General features: G+C 47.1%; 1 protein-coding gene across 1 annotated transcript; it reads left to right on the forward strand.

Annotated features, from left to right (window-relative positions):
- Positions 1-7,429: 7,429 nt before the first annotated feature.
- Positions 7,430-21,148, forward strand: MMP19 (matrix metallopeptidase 19). The gene is made up of 9 exons (XM_044449566.1): positions 7,430-8,177; positions 10,796-10,884; positions 11,294-11,424; positions 14,273-14,488; positions 16,251-16,496; positions 17,759-17,884; positions 18,601-18,765; positions 19,248-19,375; positions 20,102-21,148. Exons 1-9 carry the CDS (start codon positions 8,085-8,087, stop codon positions 20,327-20,329), a joined length of 1,422 nt encoding a protein of 473 aa, XP_044305501.1. The 5' UTR covers positions 7,430-8,084; the 3' UTR covers positions 20,330-21,148.
- The last annotated feature ends 1,246 nt before the right edge of the window (positions 21,149-22,394 follow it).

The following is a 22,394-nucleotide window of genomic DNA, read 5'->3' on the forward strand; positions in this document are numbered from 1 at the left end:
GAGAGGGGGGAAAATAGCAGCAAGTGGGAGGCAGTTTTGACAGGAAATTGACAAGGTGCCCTTGATGCAGATGAGGGCCCTATGGCGGCTCTTTTTTCCTTTCCAAAATAAAGTTGCTGCTCTACATCACCTGCTTAAAAATGTGAATATTATGACATGTAACTTGATAATGAAATTAAGTTTATCCAATGTAACATTTGGGGAAGCTCTAGGAATGTGGACGTTCCTTCCAGCCTCTTTATTTGTGGCTCTAGTGAGTGACTTGATCAACAGCATTTACTATGTGATAACATTTATCTGTGAAAAAGGGTGCCTGCACATCAAACCCTTGTTTGAAGGCACAGTGTCAGAGGTTAATTGAAAAACTGGCAATCCTAGAGTCTCAGACAATTTCTACACCTCCTTGAACTTAGCAGAGAAAAGGACCAATACAAATATAATAAATTAATATAGCCTTGATTTGGAGGTGACTTACAATCATTTGGCAATGTTTAGGGTTGATGGTTTCTTGTGAACCTTTCCAGTCCTATCAGTTCTATAATTAGAAGCAAGAAACCATGGTTCCCTTCCGGAATGACTGGGTGTCATGAATTTTCAAATATAATTATAACAGAATAAAGGGTTCTTCTTGGCTGAAACAGCAATCTGCTGGGAGACCAAAGACCATGAATGAGTTTGAAAGTGGTATTATGGTAGGCGATTCATCAAACTGACAAATCCAGCTGTTTCTCAGATATAAATAGTACTTCCGCCCGTTTTCCTCTTGATGAAGTCGGCACTTTTTGTACTTTCTTTGCCATGTCAGATCTGTGATTCACTTTTGTTTCTTTGTGTTTTGCCTGTCATTATTGTCTGCAAGTATTTCCGGACGGTTGTGCTACGCACGGTTCCTGGCAGCATCATCTCATCACTGTGTCACCTGCCCCAATTTCACCCCACAAGATGCATGCCAGATTCCTGCCACCATCATCCATTGAATCATTCTGGAAAGAAGCTGAAAGCCGCAAAGGAAGCAGCTCCTAGTCATTGGTTTATCTTTTATGTTAGAAGGTTAAGCTTCTTGATTGCAAAACCGGAGTCATCCTCCTTCTCCCAATCCAGTCAGCCATCACGCATGATACTGAGTCTCAGCCATAGGTCCCCTCTGAAGTACAGGGAAGACATGACTGCCCCACATTACAGGGCTGTTGCAAAGTTTACTGAAACACTTAATGTGAAAGACAGTGTGCTCAGAGCTTGGATGTAAATGCTAAATATTATTTTTATTTTTATTATTATGATGGAGAATAAGTTATAGAGTAGGGCTCTCCCACCCAAGTCCCGCTGGCACCCTGATTTAAGGTGATCTGGTCTTTCTATAAACTGGTAATAGTTGCTATGAATGCTTCTCAGCTGAGTATGAGGCCTCTCTGAGCTCAGCTTGAGTGTGCACGCTCATTTTTGGAGGCCCTTGCTGGCCTGGAGGACTACAGTGGGAGCCCTTCACTTGAACCCTGGGGGCAGGCAAAATATTAGAAGAAGGCTTCCTCTGCAGAGTGTGTGAATGCTCCAAAGCTGAGCTGCCTGGTTCAGCTTCTCAGCCCTTAATGACGGATCCTTCAGGGTGGCATAGTTTGAGTCAAAGCAGACACAGCAGAGAGGCTATGATTCACACAAGGCCCAATGGCAGAGGGGAAAACATAAAAGCTGCGAGACACCATGATAGGGTATTTCAACACAGGATGTCCTCACAGTTTCCTCTTCTGCACCCCCCTCGTACTATTTGGGTCAATGTTGGGATAGTAATGTCTGATGAGGTATGCTGTGCCCAGCCTCACCCTGTCGCCATCCAAGCGAGCAGGCCTTCCTTGCTTCAGCGGCCTAGAGCCTTTTCTCAGATTGAGTTTGCAAGTGGGGAAAATACGCAAAGGTCACACGAAAGGGAGTGGCATGGCAGTGACTGTTTTGGCAATCTGACCTGGTTACCAGCAGTGCTACTGATCCCTTGGCAATTCTGAGTACTGAGCTTTTCATAGGCTGCCTCTGGCTTTGGCCACCGGTTGGCTGCAGTACGGCTGCATTTTGGCTAATGTGGGGCCCTTAAAGTGGCTACATGTCGGCACCAGATGAGGAATCCTAATAAAGGATCCTTATGCAGCTGTTACCCCAATTTGCACCAGTCCAGAAGCACCTTCATCTTGGTGGTGACCCCAACATTGGTCAGCTGGGTTCTTTAAGCAGAGCAAGGCCAGCTTACTGTGTCAAATCACATGTTAATATCAGAAACCAGGCTGCTTCTGTGGAATGCATGTTCCAGCACTGGAACAGAAATGCAATCTCTCTCAAGACCTTTAGGGAAGAGCTGCTTGCTTTGTTAAATGCATAGTGTGTAGCTGATCCTATCCTCTTCCTTGATGTCAGTGAAATCACACAGACCCTTGATCAGATTCAGGACCACCAGGAGGACAGACAGACAGACAGACAGACTCACTCACTCACTCCAATGATGCCGTGCAGCAGAGATGAGGGATCTTGGGTTCCACAAATGACCATAGCACTTTCCCCCCACATTTTGGTTTCCAAGTTGTTTTTTTTAAGAAAAAGATATAATAAAGATATAAAACCAGGTGGCCAAAGAGCAAGGTGGTTAAGACTCATCAGAGAGGATGTGGGCCAGAGCATAGTTCACCTGAAAGAGGTGGCACAGGATCAGAAAGTGTGGTGAGATTTGGCTCATAGGATTGCTTATAGTCAGACACGACTGAACAACTGAACAACAACAAGTTTTTGCACCATTGCTTCCCATTTCTAAAAGATGAACTGGCTATTGCAGCTTTACAATAGAATATTCAAGAAGCTCTGGCCCTGTGCCTTTTCCCTCTGGGCCCATCCACCCTGTGTTTGCAAAGTGGAATTCAGTCCTTAGCCTGAAAGAGGTTTTTCATCCCTAAGGCTTATAGGCATCTCTATACTAGCCAGCAGACTAAGAAGTGTGTCCTTCTCCTTCTCCCATGGAGGGGCCCCATTTTTATACCCTGTTGATACTACTTGCCCTTGCCTCCCTGCCCCGAGGGGCGATGCTTTTTAATCTATACCAACTATGGCACTTCAGTGCTGTTTGCTAGATTTCTGCTTTGTTTGTGCAATGTCATTAACTTTCCTATGTAATTCTGACCCCTGCCCCCGCTCTCCCCCAGCATCTCACTCAAAGAATGGCAACCCAGTTTTCTGCTGCAGTGAGCAGTGCACAATGACCTACCAAGGCAAAGATGCCCACAAGGAGCTCAGAGGTCTGTTTTTGCCACTTGTCTCTGTGTCAAGTCTTGCCAGGCTTGTCAGTTCCCTTCTGGGATCCAGGGAAGGATGGCTGTCAGCCCAAGTGGACCAGAAGCAGGTGTATAGCCTGTTTTACTCTGGAGCATTAAGGGGGTCCGAAGCAGCTGAGCAATCAGAACAAGTAAAAGCAGGTTTCCACAGGGGCAAAAGCTTAGTTAGTGTCTTCTTCATAAAAGTAACCAAGAGTTTTGTGGTCCCTTAAAGACTAACTCATTTATTGTAACCTGAAGCTTGGTGTATTATAACTGTCAGAGTCTCTTTACTAATGTGGAGAATGAATTTTCAGGACCCGCAGGGAAGATTGGATTCCCTTGAAAACAGCGTTTTTATTTGTGAGATCACCCAGGACCCCTGCAGTTACTTACCACAGCATGATACTGGGTAATGGTCTCCATGGCCAACTACAAGCTTTTAGAGCATGGACAGAGTGTTTTATAGAGTCTGAGTCACATGTGCCCAGCAGTTGGGCACTTGATGAAAAAGGGGAAACACAGAAGAAGGTGAGAGGTGGGGGGGGGGTCAATACAATGGCATTTGATTGCAGGATATTAACATTATGATCACTGAGGCACAGGGATTATTGTGAGTCTTGGCATGCAAATAAGGGTGATTGCAGTGCTGTTAACCTGGCAGCCTTATCAGTTCTTACTGATCAGCAAAACAATAGCCCTGGCAGCTTCTTCAAGTCAAGTCCAACTTCTTAAAGTAACAGCAAATGCTAAATAGTAACCTGGCTTTGAAACTGGGTGCTTTCTGAGAAAGGGGGTGCAGATTTGATTTTATAACACAAAGGCACATATAAGCAACCCTTTTCTGCCAAGATTTATCTGAATTTTCCCAACATAACCCACTTCATCATGTACATGGGGTATTATGGTGAGTTGCAGGTTTATATATAATCCATCAGATCAGAACACAGAATCTGTCCATAGACTTTTCTATTCATAGAATCTGTCCTCAACCTTTTTGGACCCATGGCACATCTGGGGATTTGAGAAATTGCTGTGGACACCACTATAAAATGGCTCCCCTCGAGGATGTAGGTAGTCATATAATGATTGCCATAGGAAGCTGGCTAGGCAAATCTCATGTGTTTTGGAGGGAGAAAAATTGTGAGGCTAGAAGCCAGGAGAAAGGGGAAAATAGCAAGGCAAAGGGGTAGGTGAGAGGGAAAGAGAGAAGCCAGGATGGGAAAGAAACAATGAGGTAAAGAGGTGAGTGAGAACAGACAAGGCTAGGGTCTATGAAGGAAAGCAAGAAGACAGTCAGAGATGGAGAAGGGAGAGAAATACCGAAGAAAGAGGTTAAAAGGAGAGAAACAGCAAGGTTTGCAACGGGGAGAGAGCAAGCAAAGAGAAAGGTCTGTGTCAGTGGTAGAAGACTGGGCAAGGCCAGGCAGGAACTCTTTTCTGCTCTTCCTGTCCACTGAGGAAGAGATCAGCAGCAGGTACAGGAACAGAAACAGAAAGGAGAATGGGGCAACCTTAAGTTTTTTCAAGTTTTTAATGACCAATGCAGTGTTGATGAGACAGGGAACACAGAGCTTCATGGGTGCTGTTGGAGGTCCTGGGGGTGCCACATTGGGGACCCCTGCTCCATAGTTCTACTGTGCGCACTGACAGCAAACAAAAGTTGGGCAAATTATGTTAGTAAGCTGGAGAAGCCTGGGGCCTGGGGTCTGCGTTGTACCACATCTCTCTGTTTCCAGTGATTTGGATTTCCTGAGTCAACATTCCTTTAGTCATGGCCTTGAACTAGTTTAAGAAATATGTGATGATATATATTACAGAAGGTGATGGTGAGTGGTGGTGGTTACATGCCCTTGTCTCCAGCTGATGGCCACCCTAGGAGTGAATGCCCTCTGGAGCATCCTGCCCTTGACAGCGCAGCTCAGCTGCTGTAAACTCAGGCTGTGCCATCCATCCAAATCATTATTGGTTTCCCTCATCTTCTCTGGCCTTCGACTTTCCTTAGCATGACTGTCTTCTCTGGTGAGCCTTGCCTGCTCATGATGTGCCCGAAGTACAACACCCCCCATCTTGTCATTTTTGCTTCCAGTGGTGGACAGGATGTGGAGGACTCGTAAGCACTGAGGTTAGAATGACAGACATGGAAAATACTGACCCATACTCTGGAATGGTGGTGGCAGCAGCTGCTCTCTGGCTGTTCCACTTGAGGCCCCCAGCCACTCCCATCCCACTTCTGACACGTCCCTTGCCTCTCCGCCTGCCTAGCTATGTATCGAGCTAGCAAGTTGAGTCACCTTTGCTAAGCTGGAAAGGTGCAGGTCTGCAGCTGGATGGGTGACCATGCGTGGAAGTGGAGCAGGGGTTTGGACTTGATGGAACTGACTTCCAACTTGACTCCTCCTCCATTCTGTTCCAGATCTGCATGTGCCACACAGCCTGTTCTGGTGACCCTACGCTAGCCTCCTGCGTTTGCTGTGGTGAGAACATCATCCTGTTAAGCCCCAGCTCAGCCGGCTCCTGCACAAAGGGACTCCAACCAAGTGCCAAAAAAGGAGAGTATACCAAAGAGTGGATAGCAGTTTTCCCTGAAAAGAAACATTTTCATGCTCCTGTGACCCCTAGCAACTTTTACCATGCAAGTAAAAACTCGTGACGTCTCAAGGCACCATAGCACTCTGGGTAAGTCACAGCATCTGACTGGGCAATGAGCTGTGTGTACCCTTGGTGCTGGCTTGCATCCCTAGATCATCCCCTCAGGAGTTGATTCACAGGCCTGAAGTTTGTGTATGTTTGAGAAACTGTTATCACAAGGCCAAAGCAAAAACATGGTCAAGATAAGGCTAAAAGTCTTTAAGCAGATACTTGGCAGGAAGGGCTGGGAGGAGAGCTGCTGCAGCTAAAACGTGCTGGTGCTGTTCTCCTTCATGCAAGTCTTGGAGGGGTGGAGGAGAATCAGAGTCGGGAAGGACTGCCAGCTTGCTTAACTCTTGCTATGAGATTGACACACACACATGCCCTCCTGGGGAACAGGCTGGCTGGGCATTCGGCTTGGAAATGGAGCACTGGGCTATGGCGGTGAATGGCTGGTAGGAAGGCTCATGGTTCGCGCAGATGGATTCTGGGCAATAGTCCAGCTCCTCAGTTTATGCTTTTGGAATCATCTAGCTCAGCCATGTCCAATCTGGCATCCTCCAGGTGGACTACAACTCCCATCAGCCCAGTCAGCATAGCCAATGATCAAGAATGACAGAATTTACAGTCCCAAAGCCGAGATGTTACCGGGTTTTTAAATTTTTAATTGTATTAATTTGTTATTTATATGTTTTAATTATGTTGTGAGCTGCCCTGAGACTTTGTTGCGATGGGGGCGCATAGAAATGTTTTAAATAAAAATAAAATAAAATAAAATAAAATCCAGGTGGGTGCCTGGTTACACAAGACTGTCCTAGCTAATGTGGCTCACTGGCAGCAATGGGCATTTTATTAATGCCCATTGTTGTTTTAACCAGTTTAATAAATGAAACCCATTTGATTTGAAGACATTGGCCTACTTCTGTTTCGATCTTTGCTGGTCCACATTCATCAATCCCTTCAGTAATTCAGGGTATCTCAGCCCTCCCACTGTTCCCAAATGCCTGGCTATAAGTCACCCCCACCAGCGGCACATGCATTTGGAGTTCCTTGTGGTTAGATAAGCACACAGCTGACTCAAGCAGCAGCTCCTCTCTAAAAAGAGCTTCAGAGTGTGGCCATGGCTGGGGATCGTTTGACAATGCTGTCCTTTGACCTAGAATTCTTCCCTGGCCCTTGGCCAGAGGGGTCAGTGCTTCTCTAGGCAGTTTGCTGTCTGTCCGTGGCTCTCCTCGATGCCTCACCTCCAGCCATTTATTTATTTATTTATTTGCCTTGCAGGTCACATCTGCATGCACCAGATCTCGTCTTACGGACCACAAGTTCTTCTTTGTCACTGCACAGATTTGGCTGGTTGGTTAAGGAAAGACTGCTAGTAACAAATGTCACTTCTGTACAACAGGGTACATGTTGCTTAGGTCTCTCCCAGGTCTGTGATTTTGCTTGAAAGGCATAATAGGTAAATGCACTCTACACATGCTCTACCATTTGTCTCAACTATTCGCTTCACTTTCCCAGATCAGAATAGGGCTCAGACCTGGTCAGCCCTACTCAAAGATTACTTGCAATCAGTTCAAATTGTAACTCAAGGATGGGTGCAAAAGAAGGGGGCTTGAGAACCTTGGATACCTGTGATCAAGCAGAAAATGATGCCAAGTTTGTTTCAAGTATACACTGAAGGGCTTCTCTCTTTAACCACCTAGCATGTTTACAGCTGTCACCATCTTAACTGATCCTGCTCCAGGGCCTTTAACAGCATGATACAGCCAATTCTTTTAACAGCCTTCAGGCAAATTCTATTCAGAAAAGCAATGGGATCTTCACTTTAAGAAAATGTCTATTCTGTAAAGAGTTAATATTCTCAGGGGGCTCCAGGCCTTGTGGTTGCAACATGTTTGAGTTGGAAATGACTCACTCCTGCTGTTGGGAGAGTTATAAACTTGGAAAAGGGGGAGGGAAGGCACCGATGGATTGAGGGAACATTAAGGACAGAGCAAAGCTTGAACCGCAGAGAAAGGAGGTGGAGGAAGGAGAAAGAGATCCAGAGTTGCTTTACTTGAATTCCAGAAAAGCAGTTTCTGAAGCGCTCAGTGGATTTTCCACGGTTTCCCAGGAGAGGCTTTTGCTACTCTTTTGCGGTTGAGGACTGCAGAGAAACTGGGCACAAGGATGCCTTGGCTAGCATTGCTGTTTCAGGTTTGCGCTGTTGCCCTCTTGGCCAGAGGTGCTGCTGTCAACCGAGTGGACGAGAAAGAAGCCCTGGTAGGTTGGGCCCAGGTGCCCCTTCTTCCTTCCATTGCTGTGGCTGAGACATTGGAGTTGGAGCATTTTCAGGGATCTTACACAAAAGTGTGGATAGGTTGACCTTCAGTGGCCTGTGACTTCAACCTCAACCCCAGCCTTTCTTGACTTTGTTCCTGACTTTCCCTTCTTGGCAATTCAGCCATCCCTGAAATCCAGATGCTTACGCCAGAGTCTTTTCTTAATCAAAGTCCTGGCAGGATTTGCTAAACTCTGATGAAGGGAAAACTCACCTAGAACTTTCCCTATCCCCAGCGGGGACAGGAAATCTGGTGGAAGATCCCCCCAGCCAAGAGAAACTCCAGTTTTCTGGGCCTGCCCATAGCTCCAGGAAGAAACCATGCCGAATGTGCACGGGGTGGGCAGTGATCCAAGAAGAGATGGAAAGTAGATAATCTGGCAGTGTGAGGTTGGCCAAAAATTGTGGATTTTTTTGCTGTGTGTGTAAGGAGTTGGGGGAAGAGTTCCCTCAGATGTCCTGGTGCTGAATTCTCTTCCCCCCTCCCTCCCACAGTTCCTCTTTTCAGCTCAACCTGCATTCTCCACCGTAATCACAGCTTTGGGCTCACTGCTTTCTACCCTTCTTTCACCTCCATTTGGATCTATGACAAGTTTTCTTACGCTGGAATTCTGGGCCTATCTCCTGACTGCTGAAACCAGCCTTTCCTTTGCTAGGCTTGTCCCCTGCTTTGGGCTATAGGGAGGTCGCTCCCAACCAAAGCAAGCTTAAGTACTAGATGAGAAAGGAGACCTTACAATTTCTCTGTGGCCAGTGGGTCAGCGCATGACACTTCTTTGCTCATGGAGTCCTTTTTCTTCTCCTACCCTTGGTGATTCCATCCTTATGGCAAATCAGTTGTCTGGCTGATTTGCCATGAGCAGGATGTGCAACTTTCCATCCCACTGAGAAGATTTTTAGCTGCATGCAAGGCTATATAATTTTGGCTTATAGCAAACAAGTCCAACAATAGTAGCAATCAGGCAGGACCAGACAAATATGGGCAGAAATAAATCAACCCCTGCAGCCAGTTAGTTAGGCTCTCAGCTCTGAACCCCTGGATGTTAAAATGGGACACCTCTGTTGAAATGAGGGGTACATTAACTCACGGTGTGGATTCCAAAAAAGATCAGTGAATGTTCTGTGCAAAGCAGAATATGTAGTTATATTTTGGGGCTCTTTGTATGTGATGAGGAACATATTCCCAGTACTTGAGGCCAAGCTGCAAACTACATTAAGGTTCCATGCTTCAAATTTGCAGTGTAATTTTCTTCAGAAAGGAACTGCTCTTCCCCTACGCTTCTTAGGATCAGGACTGAAGTTAGGGGAGTTAACTGTTGCTCAGTTCTCTGGCTTAAATCATCTCCCCACTCCCAGAGAAAGAACACATAGTGCTACAATTCAGCATGCATAGGAATGAAATTGTTTATATTTCTTAACCTTATTGGTTAAGAAATATAAACAATATTGTTTATATTTATTGGTATTATATTATATTGGTATTGAATAAAAACATTTTGGAAGAAAGTATTTTTTCTTAATTATGTGGACTTTGGAAACGTTGGGAAAGTTCAAAGTATCTGAATGTCTCTGAAGCCTGGTGAAAGAGGAAGACTACCGTCCTCAACCTGATGCCATCCAGATGTGTTGGACTTCAATTCCCAGCATCTCTAGCCAGCACATCTAATCTGGAGGGCACTAGTTTGGGATAGGCTGAAATAAGATATCCTGTTGCAGAGTGAGAGTTGTAACCCTAAAAGTAGCAACTGGTTCCTTCATTAGGATGGAAATTAGGAGTCTGGATTGAGCTCAAATAACTTTCAGGGGATTTCTGTACCATGGTTCTAGGCTGTGGCACCCCCTGTTTCTCAGGTGCTTATTCTTCTGGACCTATTTAAGAAAATCTGTTTGTCGGGCTGGTGCTCCTGCCAGCCGGCCATCAGATCTACTTAAGAACCCATCCAGAATGTAAGTTCTAGTGGGAAGCATTTGATGGTCCTGTCTATTGTGGGCAGAAGAACTGTGGCAAATCTCTTCCTTTTTGCTGAGTAGACAGGATGTTGGTGGGAATTGCCCAACTTTTACTGGAAAAGAGAAATCCCTTGGAGTCAAGAACTGTTGGCTTCTGTGCACAGTCATTTGACTGGAACAGTCATTCGAGGACTAATAGGAGAGAAAAGTAACCTTGAGAATCAGATAGCAGGGGAGAGTCTTCGTTTCCGTATTTCAGTATTAAGAGGGGAAGAGATAATGTTTCCTGCTTGTGTCCAGACCAGTAACAAACATTTCAAGGGGGAGAAAGCCTTACACAAAAAGTTTGGTCAAACTGAGGCCTGCCACTGAGGCAGACCTGCACAAGAATGTCCATCAGTGTCTACTGCCTCGTTTTTTAGGAGTGAGCGCCAATGAATTGTATTTCCAGGGAGGCTGACATAAGGCACAATTCTATGCATGTTTATACAGAAAAAAGGCCTACAGCTCCTGGCAAGCCCTGTGCTGTCTGGGACATGCTGGAAGTTGTGAGCCTTTGTCCCATCTAAACATAAGAGGATTGCACTCTCAATATATCTCACCATTTCAGGAGTTTCTGCTTCAGTTTGGATACTTACAGAAGCCACTGGAACAGCTCTCGGATGACTTCTCAAAGGAGGAGATTGCAGATGCGCTGAGGTAAACTGAACAAGAAACACACCATCCAGGTCCAAAGCCTCTCACATGGATGCCAGTTGGCTCCATCAGTGCTCTCAAATTTCGTGTCACCACAGAACAGATTGCACTGTCGTCATCACCATTATTATCATGACGAACATGGTTCTTAATGTACCGCTTCTCATTTGAGCCCCCCCCCCCCCGAAGTGGTTTATAAAGAGAATGCCAAACGTACAATGGTGGTGTTCTCTTGGAAGTTGGTTCAAAGATGGCCCATATCGGGGGAAGGGCCAAATAGGCAAGTTTTTAAGAAATGCCTAAAATATACCAGATCTGAGGTGTACCTCAGAGAGGGGATCATCTCCACAGGGTGGGCCTGACGGCAGAGTGGAGCACTGACCTTTTCCCCACCCCACTTCCACCCCTCTAGATCCTTCCAGTTGGCGTCAGGGCTGCCTACCACTGGACAGATGGACAAAGCAACCCTCTCCCAGATGCGGCAGCCCCGCTGTGGTGTTGAAGACCCCTTCAATGAGAGGACCCTGAAATACCTCCTTTTGGGTGAGCGATTGTCACAGGGTGGAGCTGAGGCACACAAGGGGTGGGTCGAAAGACCTCTTGGCATATGTGGCCATGCCTGTGGTGGGTGAGATTGGCCTCAGATGTATTTATTTCCCCGGGGCTGTGAAAAAAATGAAGCAAGGGTGTACACTTAGACTGAGAAATGCATGTATTGACCAAAAATAATCCTGCGGCTCTCAGTGTGCTTGGAATTGTAGGACTTTTTCCAGGCTAAACATGCACAGAACTTGACTCTAGCTGTGCTGATCATAGCTGGGAATTTTGCAGCTTGGAATGTGAGAAAATGTGTTAGATCCGAGAATTGTTGCTCTTATAATGTATCCTAATAGTGAATAGTGGTTTGCCTTGTGCTGCTCCGTATGCAGCCAACATGCAACCAATCTTGCACGAAAGACTTGCATCAGCAACACGGCGGGGCGGGGGAGCCAAGTTTATAAATGGAGAACAAATATTTAGAGAAAATTCTCAGAGGCATTCTCCTCCGCATGCTGCCCTACTATTAGGGAAAACAGACAAATGGAAGAGGAAGGGAACTGCCAGGATTGTGTTGCTGGGGTGGGGTGGGGGTTGTCTTTCATACTTTTAGTCATTTTTTATGGACATGCTTTACAGTGATCCTGCTCATCCTCACAACAATGCTGTGAAGTGGGTCTGTTATTGCTATTATTACATGTCTATACCACCCATAAGGAAAGGTCACAACACTTAAGTCATCCACCCAGATTTCAACCAGGACTGCCCCTGCTTATCACCAGGCCCACTATAGGCTGCAGGAACACTTTTAAGCTTTGTTTGGTCAGCTATGCAAAACCAAGCTGGAGCTTATAGATGTAGTCCAGTACCCATTACCTGGGAGTAAGCCTGATTTAAATCAATGGGCCTTCCTTCTGAATAGGTATGTACTGGATTGTGCCTGATAGCTCACTAGCCAGTTTCCACTGTGCTTGCCACCAGCCTCCTCCCCTCCCCAAGGCCTCTGGCAGCCTCAGAGACAAGGGTGGGGTTTGGGACATATTGCTTCTTATCCAGACTTGAGATAAGAGCCTGACTCTGCTCTAGGGTACCTTTGCTCTTGCCAGAGGGCTCTGATGATTCTCCATTTGTATGGTGATTTGGAGAGAAACAAAGAAGCAGTATAGGTTTGGGATGCCTTTTTAAGTTATTCAGGCATCCTAAGCTCCTGGTGAACTAGTGAACAGATTTGTAAGATATCTGGAGTAAGGCCATTTTTGTGATAGCACCATTGCTTGGAATATACCTTCTTGGCAGGAGGAGAATGCTTTTGTATTTGTTTAAGGGTTTTAATTAGTTTGGGTCCCTAAGTTTTCTATTTCTTTTTAATCACCCACTTTTTTGCATAATTATATTTTGCATTTGCAAGATGCTCTTCTGATGTTGAATTGGTTTTAGGAAGAAAGGGTGCTTATTTTCTTTTAATAAAGCAAATTATTTCCTTTTTACAGATGGTGGAATGATGCTATATTATTGATTTGCCCAAAGTGCTTATGGCTACACAAGAATTAAAACTCACTTCTGTTAGACTGAACTGTTGGCCCAAACTGGGATTTCTTGATAGTCAAATTGAGGTCTGCTTGAGTTATATGCCTGCCTTGTCATAGTGCCAGTGCTGAATGGTATCATAGTGTCGAAATCAAAGTGTGTTGTTGGTCAGGCTTTGAACATCCTTGCCACCACTTGAAGAGGGATTCTGTGGTTTGTGGTAAGAGGATTGTTTAACTCATCCACCCCACCTACTGGGCATATTTTTGGTGTTCTGCGCTGCTGCTCCATCTGTGTTGCCATGCATTGTCAGGGGGCCATGCAGAGGCAGCCCAGGAGAAACACTGAGGTGGTTTTCAGACTTTTCTACCAGCGTGGCCTTCTTTCTCCTCAGCTTGTCTGCTAAAAAACCCAGCTGCTTGCTTTGGGGCACTATTAGATTATGTGGGAGCTTAGGCAGGACCTTCTGTTGCCTCCGTATGAACTGAGAGTGCAGATTAGAACATACCAACCCTCTGGGTTCCTGCAGATGCACACAGCAAGGGATGATGGTTAGTGGTGAGCAACCAGTCCACCAGGATGGACCTTGTTCCTGATATGCTTCATTACCTTCCCTGGGAAGTAATTTTGGAATCCACTGAAGTGGGGGATGAAGTTTCCACAGGCAGCAGGGCTTTAAATAAATGGGGCACCACTGTGAGTAGAGTGGGCTTCTGAACCAGTTCTGAGCCAGGATTTAGGGTCAGGAGGCAATGGCCATCATTGCCATGGCTTGGGTAAGACACGCAGCCTAGATTTACCCATGCTGACTCAAGGGTATGTCAGATTTATTTCTTTCCCTAAGATTTATTCCAAGTATTTTTTTTAGATGGCATTGCACCTTTAGTCATAGAATGGTCTGCAGCAGGGGGACCTGTAATAGGATCTTGCAGTGTGGAGTGTTTCTTTTCAGGATTTCTAGCCAGCCCTGTCCTTTTTCTGAAAACTCCATTCAATTTCCTCTGCTTCCTTAGCTATTTGAGCTATTTTGGGCATTCTTTTCCCAAAAGGTTGGAGTCCTCCTCAGAAAGATTGTCAGATTATCTGGCTGCAAATGTTTAGGTTGCCTTGAATCTGCTGGTGCTTCCTGCCCCATGCATGGATGTTTGGCAATCTAGTAAGTGATCACACTTGGGAGGATTGCTTTTGATGTTAGTCTATAGCATATTTCACCCTTTTTCTGCAAGACAGACTGAGCTGGGGTTGGCCATCCAGCTCCTGCACTGCTCCTGCATGGTATAACCTCCCCTGTATCTGAACCCCTCTGGCTCTGTGTCTCCCCCTGCAGGTCGCTGGCGCAAAAGGCACCTGACTTACCAGATCTACAACCACGATGAGGATTTGGGGGTTGTGGCCACACGGACTGCCATCCAGAGAGCTTTCAAGTACTGGAGTGACGTGACACGGCTCACCTTCCAGGAGGTGCGGACTGGCCGTGCTGACATCCGCCTCTCCTTCCATGGTTCCTCTCCTTGGGGCTGCTCACGGCCCTTCGATGGGCCTGGTACGGAGCCACGCGTGGCTGGGGTCGGGGCTTGGATGGGGCTGGTGGGGGAAATGGGGGGGGCATGAGGATCTTGTGCTGCAAGGAGGTGGGATATGCTGCATGGTCAGCCTTCACGATAGGGTGAGTGAAGCAGCTGCCCCAGGCAGCAGGTGCTGAGGGGGCAGGGCTCTGAGGGAAGCTCTTGAAAGGTAGACCTCCCCATGCTGAATGGCCTGCCCTGAGCCTGGATTGTGGCCGGAGATGGAGATGCTTCTGAATGTTGAAGTGAGATTCCACTGCATTCTCATCAGCCTTTGTATGCAGATGGGAGGCGGTCACCCCCATGGCTTTTGCAAAATGCCTTGGGACAGACCTGGAAGTCTAACCAGGAAGGGCTCTGTGGTGAGGGGCAGAAAGGACACTTGGTGCCAGGCCTTGTCCTGGACAGATGGACTTGGTGACCTGCCCAAAGTCACGGCTGAGCAGGGATGCAAGGCCTCACCAGATGCTCTAAATACTGCACCACAGGAGACCTCTTGAGGACTAGAGTGCAGCCTTTTCCAGACAGATGCCTTCCAGTTGTTTTCCACAGCAACCCCCAGTGTTCGCGTCCATTGGCTGTGCTGGCTGGGGCTGATGGGAACTGAACTGCACAGGAAGGAGGAGGATGCAGTTGTACATTTGTATAGCAGGACCATTTGAGACAACAAAGAAGGAAGAAGCTGTGGGAGAAGGGCCTTTGTGTGCAGAACCTACCATAGACTGCCCACAATAAGTCTGCCCATCTCTCTGGTATACCCAGCTCCTTAACATACTGGGGCATATTTGCATAGAAAGGTCAAGTGTTTTCCCTTGTTTGATGTATACAAATCAATCTCCTATCATGAGCAATGGGATAAGCACACAAGAAAAGCCATGCTAGATCAGACCAAAGGTTCATCCAGTCCGGCACTCTTCACGCGATGGCAAGCCAGCTGCCCACAGGATCCCTTGAGCAGGAGGGGTGCCAGACCTCCACTTAACAACTGGTGTATGCAAGGCATACTGCTTCCGATAACAGAAACAGCACATAGTCAAAAAGGCGAGTGGCCATTGATAGTGTTCTCTGCCGTGGATTAGTTCAATCCCTTTTAAAGCCATCCAATTCCTGTGGCAGTGAATTCTGCAGTGAAATATGTGCTGGGTGAAGGACTCCCTTTTATCTGTGCTGAACCTCCTACCAGTCAGCTTCATAGGTTAAGCACATGGCTTCAGCATACAAAGGTTTTAAACAATGAGGATGCATTCATTTTTGCTTTAAATTTAACGCATATGGGACCCATTAATACCAGGTTTAAATTAAGCCAGTTTAATTGACTGTAGACATTCAGACAGATGGTTAGATGGCAAATAGGCTTCCTCCCAGCACTGCGTCCTGTGTTGCTTGAAGCAGGAGTGCAATCAGGAGGGGCCTTGAGAAGCAGATGTTAAGCAAGCGACCTACTGCAAGAGAGGGGCAGCGTAGAAAAGGGCTCCTTGCCATGCAAAGGATTCAGTGGGAAGCCGTACTGCACGGGCAGGCTGAAAGCAGGCCTCCAGATGTTTTGGCCTTCAACTCCCAGCATGCCTGACCATGGGCCATGCTGGCAGAGACTTCCAAGAGCCGGAGTCCAAAGCACCCGGAGAGCAAACCTTTGGCCCCTCTGCTGTGCTGCCCAGAGCCTGCCCTCTGTTCAGGACGGGGGGCCTCAGTGGCCAGGCTCCCTCGTGGAGATCTAACCCACTGCTTTCCCTCCCGCAGGGCATGTGCTGGCGCATGCTGACATCCCCGAATTAGGCACCGTCCACTTCGATGCGGATGAGCACTGGACCGAGGGGACCTCACGCGGCGTCAACCTGCGCATCATTGCTGCCCACGAGATTGGCCACGCGCTGGGACTGGGTCACTCTCGGCACCCGACAGCGCTGATGGCTCCCTCCTACGGCGGCTATCGGCCGCGCTTCCAGTTGCACCATGACGACATCGAAGGCATCCAGGCCCTGTATGGTATGGCTCTGCCAACCCCATGCTCCCTTTGCTCCTTCAAAAAACGCACAGGGTAGGAGCAGACACGGCTAGTTGAGCCCTCAGGCTCCCTCCCCACTCTCCCTGCTCTGTGTCTTGGCTTGCTTGGTGCCACTGAGATGCATCAAAAAGAAAGGGGTCCTGGGAATTACGGACCGTGCTGGTGGCAGATGGATTTCCTGGTTGCCTGTCACTAGCCGGAGTCACGGTGACCCTCCCAGAGTCCTGATAAAAAAGTCTTTCCAAGCCTAACTAAGACAAAGATATGAACATGGTGGTTTTTATTCTTGGAGTTTTACAATTTTGCATTGCATTGTCTTGTCTTATTGTTAAATTAAGATGAAAAAACTGTGAGTATGTTATGAACAACAGGATGGAACTTTATATATTCAAAATAAATGCTTAAATGAAGCCAGAAAGGATAGGAAATGTAGATGCAGTGCACATGATCACTGTTTAAGGTGTGGCATGTGCCAGGCATCCTTTCCATAATCACCCACTTGGTGGTGGCTTGTTGTATCATCTGAATCCAGACAGAATGGCCTATTCAGGGATGAAACAACCTGTCCATAACTCATGGGCTGTTGCTGGGTTAACTGAGAGTAATCCCCCCCCCCAACAATCAATGCCACCCTGTTTGCGTGGTGTTTAACCCACAGTGAATGCGCAAACCAAGGCACAGACTTTGTTCTTCTACTCTCAGTGAATGCAAGTTAGTCTTTCACACACATGAACAGTGTAATGGACATACAGGAAATATTTAGGACCCATAAATCTAAGTGCTAATTCTAAACTTTCCCAAAGAGTATCCTTGATCTTTCCCTGCCATGTTCCCTTTTTCCAGTGCTCAGTTGGTCACTTTCTTGGTATTCCTTTTCCTTTGCTTATGTGCCTTCATGTTCTCCTCTGGCTTGAAAATGCCCTGGCAGCAGGGGCGTCTGTTTCCCATTAGGAGGAGCACGAGAGAGCACTGGGCTGGTGGTTTTCAACTCATGGTCTGGGCTGCAGCTTCCTTGGACAGCGGGGACATAAAGTGTTGCTAGGTGCGGCCAGGGCTTCTTTCTGGATGAACTTCCGGTTGGGTTAGGAGGCAGAGTGCCAACACATCAATACGGTGCCAGAGGATTTGCAGTTGGCCAACCATGCCAGCCAAGTCTTTCTCCCTCTTTCCCATCCCAATTATTTCCCCTGCCCCTTTTCCATCGGGCTGTGTGCATCACTAGAGTCTTTGTTCTTCCTTGCAGGCAAGAAGACTCCCTCCACAACGGCAACGGTGACCTCCCCTGCCCGCACCACCACCCCTGTTCTCTCGCTGAAGCCTAGTAAAGTTCCAAACCCATGCAAAGATGGACTGGATGCCATCATGTTGGGTAAGGCCGCTCTGGCAGCCCCGCTTCTGGATCCAAACCAGAACGGGCAGAAAAGGGTGCCAGCACATGTTTTCTCTGCCCCAGGTTTTCACAGGCAGATTTATTTATTTATTTTCTATATTGCTCAGCGGTCAAAGCTCTGTTGGCTGTTGTCACCTGTGGCCCTCTCTAGTCACTGTATGCCATTTTTATCTTCTGAAACAGAATTATGTGGGAGGTAGGACGGATGAGAGAGCCAGAGGCAGCTGTGAGCAGAAGCAAGCCAGGACAGGTAGATGTGACTGAGCTCAGGAGAGGCTGGAGTTGCTCTGCCCAGGTGCCAGAGGGTGGTGGAGATGGTGCCGAGTGAGACAGGATGAGACGAGTGAGGCTTTATGTGCTGTTAGAACAGCCTTCGCTGACCTGATGGGGAAGTAGGATGGCTGGGAATTATGGGAAATGAAGTCCAGCACTATCATTCCTATAGTATCTGGAGTACCTTACAGTATTTTTCCTCATTTACACAGTAAAGCAGATTTTTAATATTCTTATTTACATACATGGCGTGTGAGAGCCAGTGAATTGCTCAGCCCAGTCTTCTAGTGAGTCCATGAGGCTGAGGTAGAATTTGAACCCAGATCTTCCTTCCAGTCTTCTCTCAAATCACAGGGGGCAGGGTGGAGTGACTGTATTCCCACTGCTTCGCCTTCAGCCCTCTCTCCTACCTCTTCTTCCAGGGCCGTATGACAAGACCTACGCTTTCCGTGGTGATTACGTGTGGACGATAACAGACTTTGGCCCTAACCCACCGCTGAAGGTCTCCGCGCTGTGGAAGGGCCTGCCAGGGTGGCTAGATGCGGCTGTGTATTCTCCCCGTACTGGGCGCACGTACTTCTTCAAAGGTCAGCGAGTTCAAGAGCTGCAAAATAAGACCCCTTCCCCAGATTATCCAAGAGTGCAGTCCTAAGTGTGTTGAGACAGAAAACAAAAGAAGGATGGGGAATGCTGGAAGCTGTACAACTTTTTTTTGTCCACATGTACACAGGTTCCCCTATGAAGAAAAAGACAGGCGATAAATGCAATGTAATAATATGGAATTATACTATACACTGCAGCCTAAATCTGTTTCTTTGGGAGGAGTAGGGGAGTATTTTTTGGCTGCAGTCCATGGACCCCTTCAAAGGCTTATTCCTCTTACCCCCTCTGCCTTTCTTGGTTGCTTATTGCCCATTTTGCTCCACTGGGGGCCAAAAAGCCAACTTAGGGGCACATGGTAAGTGACTTTAGCTCTGACAGAGATTGTGTTTGTGCAGATAGCTGTTAGTGGGCTGGAATTTTGCCTTGCATTCCTTCACTTTGAGTCTGTATTTTGCTCACGCTCCAGGTACTAAACTGTGGCGTTATCGGGGTTTTAAACTGGATCCTGGTTACCCTAAACCCCTCACCCGTATCCCAGCCAAGATAGATGCTGCCCTCTATTGGCCAAAGAACAAGAAGATCTTCATCTTTAAGGTATAACCTCAGTGGCTAACGAAGATGGGGTATTGTTGAGGCAGGAGTGAGAGGTATATGCTAAAAGGAGAGCGCATGAGCAATGTAGATAACAGAGACGGAATTTTTCATGAACTGCAGTGTGTCTTTTTATCACAACCGTGTTTGCTCTGCACTGCTTAAGCATTATGTTTTGGTGCTAATCCATACAGCTTCTGTATTCTGATTTTCTGGGATGTTGGAGGAAGGAAGGAGTTCTATAAGCACAGAGCACCACGGGGAATTTTGGAAAGGATATAATGGATACAGCAGATGTTTTCTTAATATGGGAACTGACAGATTGGTGAAAGCTTTGAGGTGATGAGAGATGCAGGAAACAAATGGGAAACTGGACTGAATACTGCAGGGAGGGAGGGCTCCTTGCTGAAAAGAATCTCACTGGGTCTAGTTGTGGCAGGAGACAGGATATTGCCGCTTTATGGACAGTTGACAGCTGCCCATGGGTTACTTTAAAACTGCCCAGTTTTCTTGTTTCCCTTTTGGACAATTTTTTAAAAACAGAAAAAAGCTTTAACATAAACACTGAGTAGTTTCCTATTTATCTACACCTTCATAGCCAATGCTTTAATAGTGAATGTGCAGGGAATCTATTTCTTCCTATCTTTCACCTGTGAAGAAACACAAGATGAAATGGAGCATGGGGCAACAGCTGGGCTGTATTAATTCCTCCATCATCTCTTTTCTTAGGGCACCGGCTTCTGGCAATGGGATGAACTGGGAAGCTATTTCTCCACCCTGCCTAGGAAGATCTCCACCCTTTTCACAGGAGCTCCATCACACCTGGATGCGGCATTCACCTGGGAAAATGGCAGGGTCTACCTTTTCAAGGGAAAGAACTACTGGAGGCTCAATGACCAACTACGAGTAGAGAGAGGGTACCCATTGAATACAGCTGAGCGCTGGATGCACTGTTAACATGGACCATGCTGCCTGGCATGTTCCCCAGGACTACCCTAAGTCCCATGGACTTGGGCCATTTTAATTTCTTGTAATATACTCAGCAGCGACACCTACAGGTGGCATACAGGAGCAACAACTTTTCTGGAATGGACCAAGGTGCTGGTGGGAGCAGATACAATGGACACCGTGTAATTCTCTGTTCCTGCTGGACTCTTAGCTCCCACACTGTCAACATGCCCCCCCCTTTTAATGCTGGAGTCCACAAGCACCCCTTTAACCTTGGTATCAGCATAGGTGGCAGAAAGGGCTAGCCCAGTTTTAAGGCACAAGAAGCCCTAGAGAAGGATAGGCAGGGGTGTGGGGGAAAGCGACCAGGATGGTGGAGCAGATTAAGGCTGCAAATACTTCTTGAGAAAGCCAAATGAGCCATGAAAGAAAGATGATTGCCCATGATATGTACATTTGTTCACTGTTCCACCTAGTCAAAAATCCACGGGGCAGGGGCATAGCAGAAGGTTGGCTACTCACTTTACCTTGTATCTCCATCCACAGAAGAGCTAGACTTCTTTTTCTAAAATAGGGCCAGATTATTACAGAAGCATCTGCAATATGAATGGAGGGCAGGTACAGGCCCTTGCACGGTGTCCTCCCCCAGCACATTTGAGTGCCAGGAGAGACTTGCAGAGCAACATGTAATTGCACTGTGTGTTGAGCAATCACATGCTCTCGCGTAACTAGAACTGTGTGTGGCACAGGGCATGGATGTATGAGACTGGCTGTTGGCAGCAGGTATACCAGATTTATTCTGTCACCAATAAAATGGGTATGATTGTATCTGCATGACCCCATCCCCTTTTTTCCCCCTCGAAGCTTCTGAGAGACTTTCAGGCTCATCTAAAGAAATTTTACTGTTGGAAGCCAAACAGGAAACAAGAGTCTCATTCTCCCCCTGCCCCCCCGCCCCGTCCCACCACCACCCAAGAAGAGCGTGTTTAAGTTGAGCCAAGTTCTTTTAGTGCCTGAACTGCAGAAAATGCCACAAACACCTCTCACCCCTGGCAGCAAGAATACACTAACAATACACAACACAGCTGAAGATTGGCTGCTTTTTCATGAGTCTGCATCGTTTTGTTCGTATGGAAGTGAAGGTGTGTGGCAGCAGCCCATCTGTTAGAGAAAGTGACTCCAGATATGCCTTACAAGGGCTGTTCGCCCCAGCACAAGACTCTCCTTGTGCTTCGTGGCTGAAACGCTCCATCTAGAAGACACTGCTTGGGTATGTCTGTGCTCATCTGCCTTACCGTGCAGTCCTAGTTTAATGGGACTTACTCTCTGGTAAGCATACTTAGGATGGAACACTTAGACACTCGTGACAGCCCTCTTGTCAATTAAGAATGAGCACACACCCCATTTGTTATAGAAGGCAGGTGGGATTAACCCATGTTTTACACTAGGCAGACTGATCCTGCAGGCTGAGAACTGCTCATCTCAGTTCGTGTGTCAGCTCCTGTATCTTCTCATCTGTGACTTGGATCTAAGAGGAGCTAAACTTCCCCTTCAGGCAAGGAAGCACTGTCAGCAGGGTGGAGGTGGCATCACTCCTGCTTTTCAGAACGCACCTCAACCCTCTCCTCTAAGATCTTCAGAACACCTGGCTCCTGGCATTGAGATTATTTGCAAATTATTACCAAGCCAGCATATAAACCCTTTTCGCCCATCCCACCAGAAGCGGGTAGGTTTTCTTTCACTTCCAAAATTTCTTTGGCTCTCCAAGTATCTCTTCCATGAGATACTTTCTCCATTCCACAACATGTCATGTAGATTAACCTTGGTTAGTCAGAAGGGCATGCTGCTACAGCAATGCCTCTCCCATTTTTTATCTGCCAGGAGAGAGGGGGACTGTTAAAATCCTCATCCCAATCCAAACTGCAGAAGAAAAGGTAAGAGTCTGTCTGCACCTCTCCATTCTCAAATTGTAGACCAGGAGACACTGGCATGCCATGAGAAATGCACGGGAGGGTCCAGCAAATGCAACGTGCTCTTCTGTAAAGGATGCTCTCCACTGCATGACCTGCTGACT

The sequence above is a fragment of the Varanus komodoensis genome, unplaced genomic scaffold (assembly GCF_004798865.1).
Source record: "Varanus komodoensis strain SLA01 unplaced genomic scaffold, ASM479886v1 scaffold59_1, whole genome shotgun sequence".
Lineage (NCBI taxonomy): Eukaryota > Metazoa > Chordata > Lepidosauria > Squamata > Varanidae > Varanus > Varanus komodoensis.